The 14,491-nt window shown below is 37.4% G+C and overlaps 1 protein-coding gene across 1 annotated transcript in view; it reads right to left on the bottom strand.

Moving 5' to 3' along the window:
• adam12a (ADAM metallopeptidase domain 12a) overlaps positions 1 to 14,491 on the bottom strand; it is a 108,304-nt gene that overhangs the window by 65,513 nt on the left and 28,300 nt on the right. Inside the window, exon 3 of the mRNA XM_084434046.1 lies at positions 13,220 to 13,293. Coding sequence (XP_084290172.1) covers positions 13,220 to 13,293 — 74 coding nt within the window. The remainder of the gene's footprint in view (positions 1 to 13,219; positions 13,294 to 14,491) is intronic.

Raw genomic sequence — 14,491 nt, 5'->3', positions numbered from 1 at the left:
AATGTCAGGTTATAGAAACCACATGGCAACACCCTAGCGATTACCCAGATCACCAACATGCCTGAGCTTCCGCTTACCACAACTGATGTGTGAGTTGATGAATGTTTAAATGTGAATAAAAGCTTAAATTCAATCTGTTCATCATATAAAGCGATTGAGTCTCTCCAGAAAATTTGGACTAAACCGCTAAATTCATTTGGATTTGTTTTACGATCTCTTTATGAACTTTTTGAAGTGTCAAAGTTTCAATGGAGGGACAGAAAGCTCTCAGATTTCATCAAAAAGATCTTCATTTGTGTTCTGAAGATGAACTAAAGTCTTATGGGTTTGGAACGACATGAGGGTGAGTAATTCATGCCAGAATAAAAAATGTTTGGGTGAACTATCCCTTTAACATGAATCAATTACCTCGACTTGCACAATGTAAATCTGCTGAGGTCATTTTATCCAAAAGTTAAGACACGTTTCCAGCATCAAACATCTGCTTTGGAACTAATGCAAAACATCACATCCAGACGATCTAGAAGAGAAACCAACACTGAAATGTAACAAAAAAAATATTTTTTAAGGTGAATATGCTTCTCTCTGGACCCTGACAGATGGTTACGTTGCCAATTACAGAAACCTTATTTTAGGAATTTATAGGCCTTTAAAGTAATGTTCTGGGTTTCATTACAAAGTACAGCCCTCTCTTGACAGCATGTGTGGCATAACGTCAATCACCACAGACAAATCATTCAGAAAATAGTTACAGGTTTGGAAAAACCAAAGCATACTTTCAGCAAAGCATACCATTTTTTGCTGCTTTCTAAATTATAAAGTAAATTTTGTCATCAGCAGAGTCAGTCCTCAAGCTCGGTTCCATAACAAGTTTCAATGAAGGTATCTGATTTCTAAATGACTCACAGGAATTAAACCAAATAACACTTGTGTGATGGGAGAACTGTTGACTTGGAATGCAATAATCCATGGAAATATTCAGAGGTTGATGTAATGACATCCCATGGCAAGACAGAGACTGCTGCCAGTTCTAAAGCTTTAGCTAATGAGGAGCGTTACACCCTTGGACCGGACGAAGGACCGCTTGCCTCATCGCAGGGCTGAACTATTCCATCATGAGCTGGAATGAAGGCAGATGTAGTATACTGGGTCACGGAAAACACCTGAGGACCAGAATCCTTATCATCTGTGAAGAAAATAAACCCACCTAAGGGTGTCTAGAGGTCATGGGCCAAGGTGTCACATGATTGAAGTCTCTGAGAGTTGAGAGTTGAAGAACTATTTAGGAAGAATTACTGAAAAATAAAGGCAGATGTAGTATACTGGGTCACGGAAACCACCTGAGGACCAGAAGAAACCCACCTAAGGGTGTCTAGAGGTCACGGGTCGAGGTGTCACATGATTGATTTCAATGCACAAGTGCGAATAAAACAACTCAAAAAAGCATTAAAAATTGTGAAAAGTGCTGGAAAAGCAGCAACTCTGAGAGTTGAAGAACTATTTAGGAAGAATTACTGAAAAATAAAGACAACAACCGATCACCTTCACACTTCATCAAGAAGAAGTAAAAGAACTGGTCGAAACAAAACACACCGACTTTAATTAAAACAAGCAGAAAACACAAAATATATCAGACTTATTATCTGTATCTCTATATTGTCTTATTGTTGTGGGAATTTGTGGGTTGCATTTCAGATGTAATTTTAAAATGACTGTCTTCATATTTATTTAAAACATCTGGTGATTTATGAATGCATCATTGATAAACACATTGGAAATGTACCCATAGGAAATGTGTTGCTTAGACATTGATTTTTTGACAGTTTAGGAGACTTAATAGAGGTCTCAAGTATGAGTCTCAACACTGTAAAAAAAAAAAAAAATCACAAAAAGAAATGTTTCTCATGTGAAAACATCTGTTCTGAAGTAAATAGTTTTACGCGAGCCAAAAAAAATTGTTTAATTGCACTAAATTAACACCCACACAAGTCATTTTAAGGGCCAGATCAAGTAGATTTATCTCCTTCAACTTGATCTCAGATTCTTCCAATTCCTTCAGAGAAACAAAAACAGACATACATGACTTAGTTATTGATATACAGTTACAGTAAAGAGCTAGTAAATCATTGATACAAGCAAATCATAGTTTGAGACAATGTTGAGATGTGTATGATTACTAGAGGAGAAGCAGAAGTCCTCATTTGTTCTCCATTTAATCTGTCTAGGAGAAACAGTTGAGACCTTATTTGTGATTTTTTGTTTCAATGCGCATGATGTGATTTCAAATATGATGTTTATCAATGATGTATTTCTCCATTGGCAGTCGTTGTACTGCCAAACAGAGCAAATAAACTTCAGCATGAAAACAGCTCTTCATGAAACGTCAAACCCACAAGAATAAGAAAGTACAAAACGCAACCTCTCCTCTGAAGAGTATCCATCAATGCGGGATCTTTGGGCACATCTGGCCTCATTAACACGTCTGTCATCGCGCACGCAAACATGACGAGTCTGGGCGTGCACGTTTCCTTAAATCACATTTCTTTTCATCTGATTTTTGGGTTGCGATCTTTGCCACACAACCTCTCCGAGACCAATGGAGAACTTTTAGAAGCAGGAAATAAAAATCATAAATCGAGAGGTTATTACGAGGTTATCGTCTTTCATTCGTGACAAACATCTCTGGTTAATGATCTCAGCGCTCTCTCTGAGTAACATGTTAAAGGGTTAGTTCGCCCAAAAATGAAAATTCTGTCAGTAATTACTCATCCTCATGTCGTTCCAACCCATAAGACTTTCGTTTATCTTCAGAACACAAATTAAGATATTTTTTAATGAAATCTGAGGGCTTTCTGTCCCGCCGTTGACAGCTACTCAACTGACACTTTGACGCTTCAAAAAGTTCATAAAGAGATGGTAAAACTAATCCATATGGAGAGAGCGGTTTAGTCCAAATTGTATGGAGAGACTCAATCGCTTTATATGATGAACAGATTGAATTTAGGCTTTCGGTAATTAATGGCAGAATTTTCATTTTTGGGTGAACTATCCCTTTAACAAAAGTAACAAATCAAACGTTTCTCGTAAGCATGCAAACGTATCGGGATCAATTCAGAGCTCCTGGAAGGCATCCCACAGATGCTAACACTTAAAACTCCTTTCTCAGTGGTTTTGCTCCTCTGACACTTGCGCAATGAGCATCACAAAAAAGTCAAAAAGCCTTTTTTATAAGTCCAAATTACATTTTAGGTAGTGTGAGAGTCTATGAAGTCACAGCCAAAGGTACCGAATTAGCCTGCACGTCAAGCCAAGGCCTAAACCCTTCTCAATCCCAATCAATCACAGCAATTCCTGGAAGATCTTTCATCTCCTTCTAGTATTTTGGGTCCAATTGTTGTTCTCCCTTTGGGCCTCAGCGTGTTCATTACATCCGGTTTGACCAAACATTCGGACGGTCTGCCTTTCAAGCAGCCTCACATCTGCTAAAAGTAGCAAGAATATGATATGTGAAAATAATCCTGCTCCGTGAGCCAGTCACAACCATCTGGGAATACTTTATTTACGGATTCATTTGAACAGCATACAGTATAAGACATGCCAGTTCTGTCTCAACTGCTCATCTGGCGTCTAATAAATGCTGAATTAAACGAAAATCCCCACAAACAGCGTGAGAAACCTCTTTAGAAGGAATAATTTATGAAAAAGTGAAGATTCTGTCATCATAAACTCACCCTCATGTCGTTCAGAATATCGTTCTTCAGTGGAATGTAAAAGACATGGGAAATTGACAAAAACACCGTGCATTTTTCACGAAAGTAGTAAAAGGAAAGTACATACTGACAGAATCTTCACTTTTGGTTGATTTAACAATGCATTTGCAATGACGCTGCATTCTGGTGATGGGGAAATGATCAGCCGTTCTCTCAGCATTGTGATAGCATCCAAATCAAATGTGGAATGGTGTGCTGAATCTTAAGTCGTCTGTTTGGTTGTGTGTCATGCTGAACCTTGAGTCCTGGAAACCCCTAAAGAGTGCTGTCTAGACGAGTCCTTCGGTTCAGGAGGAAAAATAGTGTTTTGTCCTCATAATTCACCTGAAGCCAAATGAACAATGCATCGTGTCCTGATCCACTCAAGTGTCCTTCACTCCAGCGCTCAAAAAAACATTTCATTTGAGCTCAAGGAGTCTGTGTTCATGTCTAAATGAACAATCTTATACGAATGCAAATGTGTGTGAATCAGAAGAACCACGACATCTATATTCATGAAAACTCTGCACTGGAACTAATGACTTCAAACTTTCAGCCTCATTATAAATCTGATGCAGCAAATGCATGCATTAAAGAATGGTTTTTAAACAAATTAATTCATAAAACATGCCATAACTTCCCAGACAGCAACATAGTGTCGGCCCAGATCCGGCCCACATCTGGTACGTGTGGATTCCACTTGGGCCAGATCTGGGCCGACACTATGTTGCTGTCTGGGTTCTGCATTTACTAAATACTCAAATAAAGAAAACAAACAAAACAAACAAAACAAAGTAAAAAAGTTTTATTTTAAGATTATTTTTACTCAACATACATTTTATTCATTTATTTTCTATAGCCCAAGCTAATGGGGCTTTGTTTCTCAGTATGCAAAAGTGTTTCAACGTCAAATCTCATGATCGACGAATTATACATATATATGATCGACAAATCACACACATATATTATATAAACACAAACTTTGTATGTCAGATGCGATTAATCGCAATATATATAGCCCTAATATATACATATTATACTAATGTAATACAAATAATTGCATAACTTACATTATTATATAATAATACTATATATTGTATTATTGTAAACATGATATAATATTTATTATATGTATAAAAATCATATCATCATATGTATCATATGCACGCAAAACGTGCATATCATATTAATGTAAAAAGAGCATATCATGTACGCTAAAGAAATGCATATCGGATGCACGTACTATAAAAGGTCATTTCTGCGTATAAAGAGCATGCAAAATGAAAGCATGACCTCGTGATTTAGATACGCATATAAAAAAACACACATTATCTGTGTTTTACTCCAATGCAAAATCCTCATTAAATACTAACAGTACATCATCTCTGCACATGTTTTAATTTCCTCCAGTCTCAGTGATCTCTCACAAACACTCCCTGTGTTTCCCAGCTACACTAGTCCAACACTTCCTCTCAGTGTGTTCAGCTTTCATCGGCGTCCCTGTTGGGAACTCTCACACTCGACTGTCTGAAGCCAAACCCCAGACTCGTGCTCAGCACCACACGACCGTGCGATTCAGCAGAACATCTGCTTTCTGCATGAGCACGAGGGAAAGAGCTCCCTCAAGTCCCCGCTCCTCTTTTATTGTGCTTTGAAGAGCGCGAGCGGTGCAAACGCTTCTCGAGAGCACCAAAACCCCCTGAAGAACAGAAGGAAAAATCACTGAGGCAGGGTTCAGTTTCCTCAGCGGATCTTCAGGGCTCCTGGGAAAACATGTTCTGCTGGTCAAATCGGGCGGAAGCAAGAGATTTTGTCTGCTTGGTGTTTTTTAGTAATCTGCACAAGATAAAACTCTTTCAAACGCTTACTCAGCACAGGCTGTCAGACTGATGGAGCGCATGGACCGCTGCGCTGAGGTCAAAGGTCAAGAAACTCTGCTGAGCGACAGGATGCTCCGACTGAGGTCAAGCTCGACGATGTCGGAGCGCAGACGAGCAAGTGAGGAAAAAGACAACAGCGCACGATCAAATAAACAGACAGTCTATAAAGACACAAGCTAATAAAAGCAGACACACAAAAACAAACAGATTTACTTGAAAGAGAGTGCAAGAAGGAACATTTATGCGTTTAGCAGATGCTATTATCCAGGGAACAAAAGCAATATTTGTAATATGCAATGCCAGGTTTATTAGACAACCAAATGAAACAATCTGCATTTCACACATGCAAGAATAATTTGCTCCCAAATGAAAGATATATGTTTTGTTATTTTCTTGCCTTAATGTCGCTGCAAACCCCAAAAGATTCACAAAAGATCACAAAAGATTCATTTTTGAAGAATATCTTCACGTGAATATCTTCTATGTAACAGAAATGCATACTGGGATTATCAAACTCCAAAAAGACCAAAAAGCATCATTAATGAGGTCCATATGACTCCATCGGTCTATATATGCACTATATTCCACATACGTCTCTTCTGAAGTCACATGATATCTTTGAAGAACAGACACAAATGTAAGTCCATATTCCCTGAAAGTCTTGAATATGGCATTAAATATTGAACATCATAGTTTGATAATCAAGAAGAACAAACAGGGTTTAACATAAGTCACATGTATTTTTAATAACAATAATGTCATGGCCAGCCAGTAAGAACTATTTATGGGCATTTTCTGAACTCGTTCACTCACTTCAAACATATTATCAGTTCACCAGGTTTTGAAACGCAGCTAATGTTTCTCTCTATCACCCTGTCGACTCATTACACGGAACAATGCAAATGGCTCCATTTCAAATCACAAAATCCATCTTTTGCTTCCTCTGGTTCATACGTCCACCATATAAGGACAAAGAACTCAGTAAAAGCATGAAGTCACTTTAAAGAACATAAAATATGGAGAAATGGTAATGAAAACGCTATTACGGCCATCGGACATGAGTAATGCCAGAATGCCATTCTGAGTGTGTAATTTAATGCTTTTAAAATGAAATCTGTTATCAAAAGAACAATTTTGCACATCTGTAACACATTTAGTACTAAATAAAAGAAGAAACATATAACTTAAAGACACACACCACAACAATTAACCCAGTTTGCAACTACTACGGCTGTTATTTTTTTTTTTTAACAAATCAAATACAAAAGTTGCTGTAAATAATGCATATAATTAAATATTATTACAATAATATCTGTGGCATTTTCCCCCAATCCCTGATTACTTTCTGACCCTGGACCAAATTTATTTAAATGCATGTTTTAACAACCTGTTCCTCTTACAAAAATCCCTAGATGCTTCTTAGTCTTTCCTGATCACTGACAGCATTTGTTCACTGAACTCAAAGAACTCAAAAAAACACATGAGGAGTAAATACTGAATATTACTTTAATTCTGCACAGCCATTTCTATCACAATCTCACAGACCCGTTTGGGGAAACCCGTTCCGCTGCACAGACTGAAAGACGCTTACAGCAACCCGTCCGCGGAGACACACGGTCTCATCTGGAAAAGAGCTTGCACATAACCGGACCTGTAATGTGATGAACAGAGAGGAGAGGAGCGGACAAGCCCTGATTCATGTTGACACGCATCCAAAAAATATCTGTGTCAAATAAAGTGAACTGAGATTGTATCACAACTGAAGAGAACTGATTTCCAGGTGAAGTCCATGTGAACTGGACTATTCCACACTAAATGTGTTTTTGCTAATTGTATTGCTGTTTTGATGTAATCTGAGACTTGATATGTGACCCTAGATCACGTCACCAGTCACGAGTCACACGGGTATATTTGTGGCAATAGCCAACGATACATTGCATGGGTCAAAATTATCGGTTTTTCTTTTATGCCAAAAATCATTAGGATATTAAGTAAAGATCATGTTCCATGAAGATATTTTGTAAATTTCCTACCGTAAATATATAAAACATTTATTTTTGTGAGTGAATGCTGCACAATCGAACATAAATGGACAACTTTAAAGGAGATTTTCTCAATGTTTCGATTTTTTCACACCCTCAGATCCCAGATTTTCTAATAGTCGTATCTCGGCCAAATATTGTCCTATCCATAACAAACCACACATCAGTGGAAAGCTTCAGCTTTCACATGATGTATATATCTCAATTTTAAAAAATTGAGCCATGTGACTGGTTTTGTGGTCCAGAGTCACATATAGGCTTGATATCAGAGCAGCATCTGTCAAATGCTGAATGTTCATCATGCAATACTAATCACAATATGACATTCTGACCGAATCGTGCAATGATGAAAGAACCATTAGGCACTTGAAGGAAGAGGCGGAGATCTGTGGAAGAAACAAGCGCAGAGCTGGTGAGACGAGAGAGCAGCACAATGAGGCTGATAAAAGAGAATGACAGATGAGTGTGTGTGTGTGTGTGTGTGTGTGTGTGTGTGTGTGTGTGTGTAACACACCCATTAAGCAAGACTTAAAGAGACTGAAGGCTGCGACAAACACACCTTCTCGATCTGCATCCTGGGGGTTTATGAGATGTTTTCTGTGTTTTTCGGACTCGTCTAATTAATTTAGAATGTCAAGGATCCGGTTTCCTTCATTAATGACCGCTGTAAGCTGTCAGATAATTGGAGCTCTGGATAAGGGCATCTGAACAACACTGTTATACGACTCAGCACTTGAAAGTCTTGTTTTTTTTCAGGCAACTTCATCTGCACTAATGAAGAGCTGTATTCATGTACTGCATTTCTAAACAGTGGTTCAAAGGACTGAATTACCACAATCACATCACTTTTAACTGTAATGAAGTATGAAAAATTATATTTTTTAATATGTAAGAAAATATATTTTTGGTAACACATTAAGGTAACAATTCATTTTACAATGTCCCTGTTACAGATTTTACCTGTAGTTACTATAGTAATAACAGTGAATTATGCATTGATACATGCAGCTAACCCTAATTAGTAAGTACATAGTTAATTACTATTAGTACTTAATTGTATACTGTAACAAGGACATCTTAAAATAAAGTGTAACTCACTTTACAATAAGGTTCATTAGTTAACATTATGTATTAACTAACATGAACTAACAATGAGCAATACATTTGTTACAGCATTTATTAATATTTTTTAATGTTAGTTAATCAAAATCCAGCTTTTCATTGTTTGTTCATGTTAGTTACCAACGCAATAACTAATGTTAACCAATACAACATTTGATTTTAATGATGTATTAGTAAATGTTGAAATTACCATTAACTGAGATTAAATAAATGCTGTAGAAAATGCAGTTCACTCTTAGTTCATGTTAACTAAAGTTGTTCACTAATGTTAACTATTTTGGTGAAATATGACCTATAATTTATTCGTTCCATTCACCCATCCATCCATCCATCCATCCATCCATCCATATACAGTATACACACACACACACACACACACACACACACACACACACACACACACACACACACACACACACACACACATTCAAGCATTTCACATGCATCTTTCACACACATTTGGGATTCAGTTCGCTTAGTCTATTTGATTAAGTTGCGTGTGTGTGTGTGTGTGTGTGTGTGTGTGTGTGTGTGTGTGTGTGTGTGTGAGAGAGAGAGAGTATTTCCAACAGAGCCGGATCTTATCTTCCCTTCTAATGTTCCTACGTTTCTTCTGAAACGCTTTCCAGGAGTCCATATTCATCATCTGTTCGGCTTTATCGCTTCATGATAATGTGAGAAGGTGTTGTGCAGCCCTTGTTCTCCTGTCTGGCACATAGAGAGGTCATGTCTCCGATAATAACACGTCTACAGCGCTCATGAGATGCTTTTCACAGAGGTTGTCTCCTTTTCCACCCCTCTGTCTCTATCTCACACGCCCCCCCTGTTACCATGGGAACAGTCCAAAAATCACTTCCTCTCGTCCTGAGAATAGCAGGCTTTTGTTTTGCTTAAACACATTAAAGATTACATGTCTAAATAAGATTGAGTATGCAGAAAGATACAACCCAACAAACTAAAACACCAACACACTTAAACGCAGGAAGGTTTCTTCAAGCGTCTTGGAGACGTTCCCGCAGGTCTTCTGGATTTAGTCTCAGTGTTTTTCTGTTTCTTCATGTAATCACAGACAGACTCAACAATAGTGAGATCAGATCATACCAGATCATTGTGCATACACAAATCTCACTGGATTATTACAATTAATAGCAAAATGAATGTTTGGAAATGTAAACTGATATTTCCTACTAACACACTCCAGCAAAATATATAAATAACTGACTTAAAATGTATATTTTTTAGTGAAAATACTAACAAGCCTAAGCATTTTGCAAAGTACTACATATAAAAAAAAAGCGAAGTTAAGAATCAGCCCTATTGCATTATTGCATTAGAAGGTTCGGTATATTAATGTGTGACATTTTAGCCCGAATAACCAACATCATAGTGAGTGCAACACCGTAACGCCATAAACACCCTACAGTTCAATACTCCCTACAACCTCAGGAACTACAGGAGTGATGCCGTCCCACTGGGCACACAAATTATACTTCTGCATTTGACTAGGTAGATGAATAATGTACTTTGTTCTGTTCTTTAAAGAGGATAAGATCCAATTTTAACTTCATTTCCACTTCAGGTTATTCACAGAAATTACATGTGCTCACACAACTTAATTAGGGGCTTTGGATAAAATGAAGAATAAATTGAATTCATGCTCTTATCTAGATGAACTAAGAATGAGGGGCTCATTCAGACATTTGTGACTATTTAATTCACCTTATCATGTCGTCTGTCAACTATACATTAGCATGACCTTATATCATATTCTATTGAGTCTCTCTAACTCAACACAGGACTCATGTTGCGCTAGTGTTTCCCACATACATTGACATGCTTCAGTGAATCAACTGTCATATAGAATAAAAGACAACGCACAACGATCATCGTACGTGCTTCATTGCTGCTTATGAAAGAAAGAAATGCAGTGACCCCTTAAATGAATGTGCTTGTCCACCACCCACAACTTCTTGTGCTGAAATCAGAGAGAATGAAAAACAAATATGAACATTCAATTTTGATAATTTCATTTGACAAATGTTTTTTCTACTCTGCTCTGCTTCATCCAGTTTCAACAACTGGAATTCATCAGCTTCACTGGAGCAGGAGGCTCACACGAGATCTCTCGCTTTCTCTTCCTTATACAGTATTACACATGCTGGATTTCATTTCCACACAACACTGTCTGACCACCTCCAACCCCTGCCAAAAGTCACGATAACACTGAAGTTGTGTGGAAAACAGGCTCTATTGCAGTTCTGGTTACTTGAAGACAGACAGAAACACACACATTGTGTTTTATGGAGACTTTCCATACATAATGATTTTTATACTGTACAAACTGTATATTCCATCTACTAACCCTAACCCTAAACCTACCCATCACAGAAAACTTTCTGCGTTTTTAGATGTTCAAAAAACATCACTTAATATGATTTATAAGCCGTTTTTCCTTATTGGGACCAAAAGAAATGTCCCGACAAGGTCCCAACAAATGTCCCGACGCATTCATTTGATCAAAAGTGACATTAAAGACGTAAAAAATTCTATTTCAAATAAATGCTGTTCTTTTAAGCGTTCTATACAAGTAAAAAAAAAAAATGGATCACCGTTTCCACAAAAATATGAAGCAGCAAAACTATTTTCAACATTGCTAACAATCAGAAATGTTTCTTAAGCAGCAAATCATCATATTAGAATGATTTCTGAAGGATCATGTGACACTGAAGACTGGCGTAATGATGCTGAAAATCCAGCTTTTGATCACAGGAATACATTAAAATATATTCAAATAGGAAACAAAATAGTTCAAAATATGGCAAAGCAATTTTAGTGTACGGTCTGATAAGGAAAGCAAGATCTTCGCCACATTTAGAAGCACAGTGAATGTAGTCTCTGAGAAGTCTATAACTTCAAGGTCACTGACACTGTATAATTCACCCCCTGCAAATTTAACTCCGGCGCAGTTTCTTTTTTTCCTCTTCACGCTCTGGTTCATATTCACACACACACTCCGTGTTACCAGAGAAGGGTTCTCAATCACTCTCACCGTGAACATCAATGTCAACCTGAATAAAATCAGAGGTGAGTTCCAGCTCACGCGGTGACCTCAGTTTACGTCATTCCCGCTCATCTACCCTTCAGAAACGCACTCCCCTGCAGCCTGTCTGGCTTTCTGCATGATGCACAACACGGGCGTCCACGTTTGCCATTCCCTCTGCGGTGGATTCAGTAATTAGACACTGTTGTGGAGATTTGTCGCTCCCAGCATGAATCTGTCAGAGCGAATGTTCATTTGCATTCAAAAACAGAGCTGGCGAGGGTTCGTTTGACACAAGCTTCATTACGCCGACCTGACTGACCGCTTCACGCTGCTCTTTCACTTCAGAAACACACACTTACAGTGTCAGCTCAACCTTTAAAAGCAGGACACATGGATTATTACAAGGCCATATACTACAATGCCTTATGTAATACTCAAATACTTGATAAAAATATACACTGAACTTATAGCTTCAATATTCAATATTTTGCAGCACAAAAATGCAAAAACTGACAAGCACGTAATATAGATGTTATATAAGAGAGTCCACAAACTCTGGCCACATAGTAGCCTATATCTTATTTAAATTGCAAAAAGTTTCTGTATTTGATTTATCCTCATACAAATATATTACATGCATGTTTTCAACCTTTTTAATAGTCAAAACTATGGTAAAACCCCCACAATTCCTACAATAGACTACTGAGATTTAGTAAGTCAGAATGGTTATAAAATAAAAATGGCAAAATGATTCAGGTTCTGTTTGAAAGTGCTCCCATATTAATTGTATAGTGTTAAATCTACAGACAAAAGGAACCGCCAGATTCAGATTCATTTATACCTCAGAAATGGTTTTAGATTAGGATGAAACAAAAGTGGGTGTACAAAAGAAATAATAGCATTTCTTTAAAGTGTCTGGAAAGAAGTGGTAGACAATTTTAGAAGAAAACAGTGTAAAACATGTAAAAGTCAAATTTAAATACGATATTATATAAAATAAATAAATAAAATGTAAAAAAGTTTAAATAAATCAAATAAATAATAGAACATTGGAACAAGTAAATCAAACAGTACTATAGGGATTACGGACAAAACATAGTAATGTAATGAAGAAAAAAAAATTCAAATAATATTTACAATATTATTTGTTTCCCCACAGTTTAAATGTGTCTTTATACAGTATATACACAAATATAGATGCCTTTTCAATTAAATGATGGGAGTCCTTTGATCATATTTAGGGGTCCGTTGCATCTATAAGATTGAAAACCCCTGCTGCTATATTATAATATGTATCAAAGTGCCATGGCACTACCTTCTGTAACCATCATTATACCATGGTACCTTGTATTTGGGAAAGAGAGAGAATAATGGAAGACTTACTCATTTTTCTGTAAAGCAAGTAGCAGTTGCTCCCCGTCCAATTCAATCAGCACCTTCAGTGATCCAGGGTGACCCTAAAATCAGACAAAGACACACAGATATATATATATATATATATATATACTAAAAACGAAAGTGTTTTTCGTGTACAGACAGCAATGTTGTCAAAACGATCCCGTTCACATGGATCCATGGAAACGACTAAAAATGCGGTATTCTGCTGCCAGGCCAGTAGATGGCGATGTCACTTTGTAAAGAAAAACTACACGCCTATAGACTGAACACGTAATACACATGCAGAGGACTTCAACGTTTTCACAAATGCGATAGTGATGGCAATTTCAAAACACTGCTTCATGACGCTTCGAAACCTTTACGAATCTTTTGTTCCGAATCAATGGTTCGATTGATTTCAGTAAACGAGGCTTCATTACCTCATAACTGTTTCGAAACACTTCGAAATTTCAATGGGTCACCGCTGGATGTGATGATCTCTGTCAATCCATGAATCATGAGTCTTTGAGAACCAACGAACAAGTGTCTGTGGGTTTTACCTGATCTCTGATCAGTTTTATACATTTGTAGACGTTTTAATTAGACATTAGTATAATTAAAATTAATAATGGCAGCTAGTCTATTATTGGCCTGTTAGCTGAGCCATTCATAGAACAAACAAAACAAACCCTGAACAATTGATAAAAGAACATATAGACACTTGATACTCTTATTAGATGATTAGATAATTGCATTTGAAATATTTTACTTCCAATTTTTTTTTTTTTGCAAAAGGTGTTTTTATGCATGTTTGGCCTAGCCTGGAAATCCAGACCTAAATCTAAGAGATTAATGGTCTGGCGTCGACTAATGAAACTCGGCCAGCTCGAGGGGCGGCACCAAGTATGCATTTGAAAATCTCACTGCACGCAATTGGATAACACTACGACCAATCACAACAATAAACCCCATACGCTTAGCTACCAGCGGAGCTAACTGGTAGATTAGACTCTTACCGTATCCGGTCGGCAAAACAGCAAAAACGTCCTTCTTGCAAAGGAACGATTCGAGCGGCGTCTTCTTTTCCTCTTTTAGATAAAAAGCCAAGTCTAACTCGATCACTGTAGCGGCCAAAGCCGTTTCAAACAACTGGTGTTCATAACCCGATGTGATTGGTGCAGCTCAGATCGAGGGGCATATTTAATGAGCAACATTATTCGACACCAGAGTAACTCGCTGAGCAAATTCAACTTGTGCTCTCGCGAGAACTCTGGATTA

The sequence above is a fragment of the Rutilus rutilus genome, assembly GCF_951802725.1.
Source record: "Rutilus rutilus genome assembly, chromosome: 16".
Lineage (NCBI taxonomy): Eukaryota > Metazoa > Chordata > Actinopteri > Cypriniformes > Leuciscidae > Rutilus > Rutilus rutilus.
Note: the sequence above shows the minus strand (reverse complement) of the source record. Positions and strands in the feature narration are given on the sequence as shown.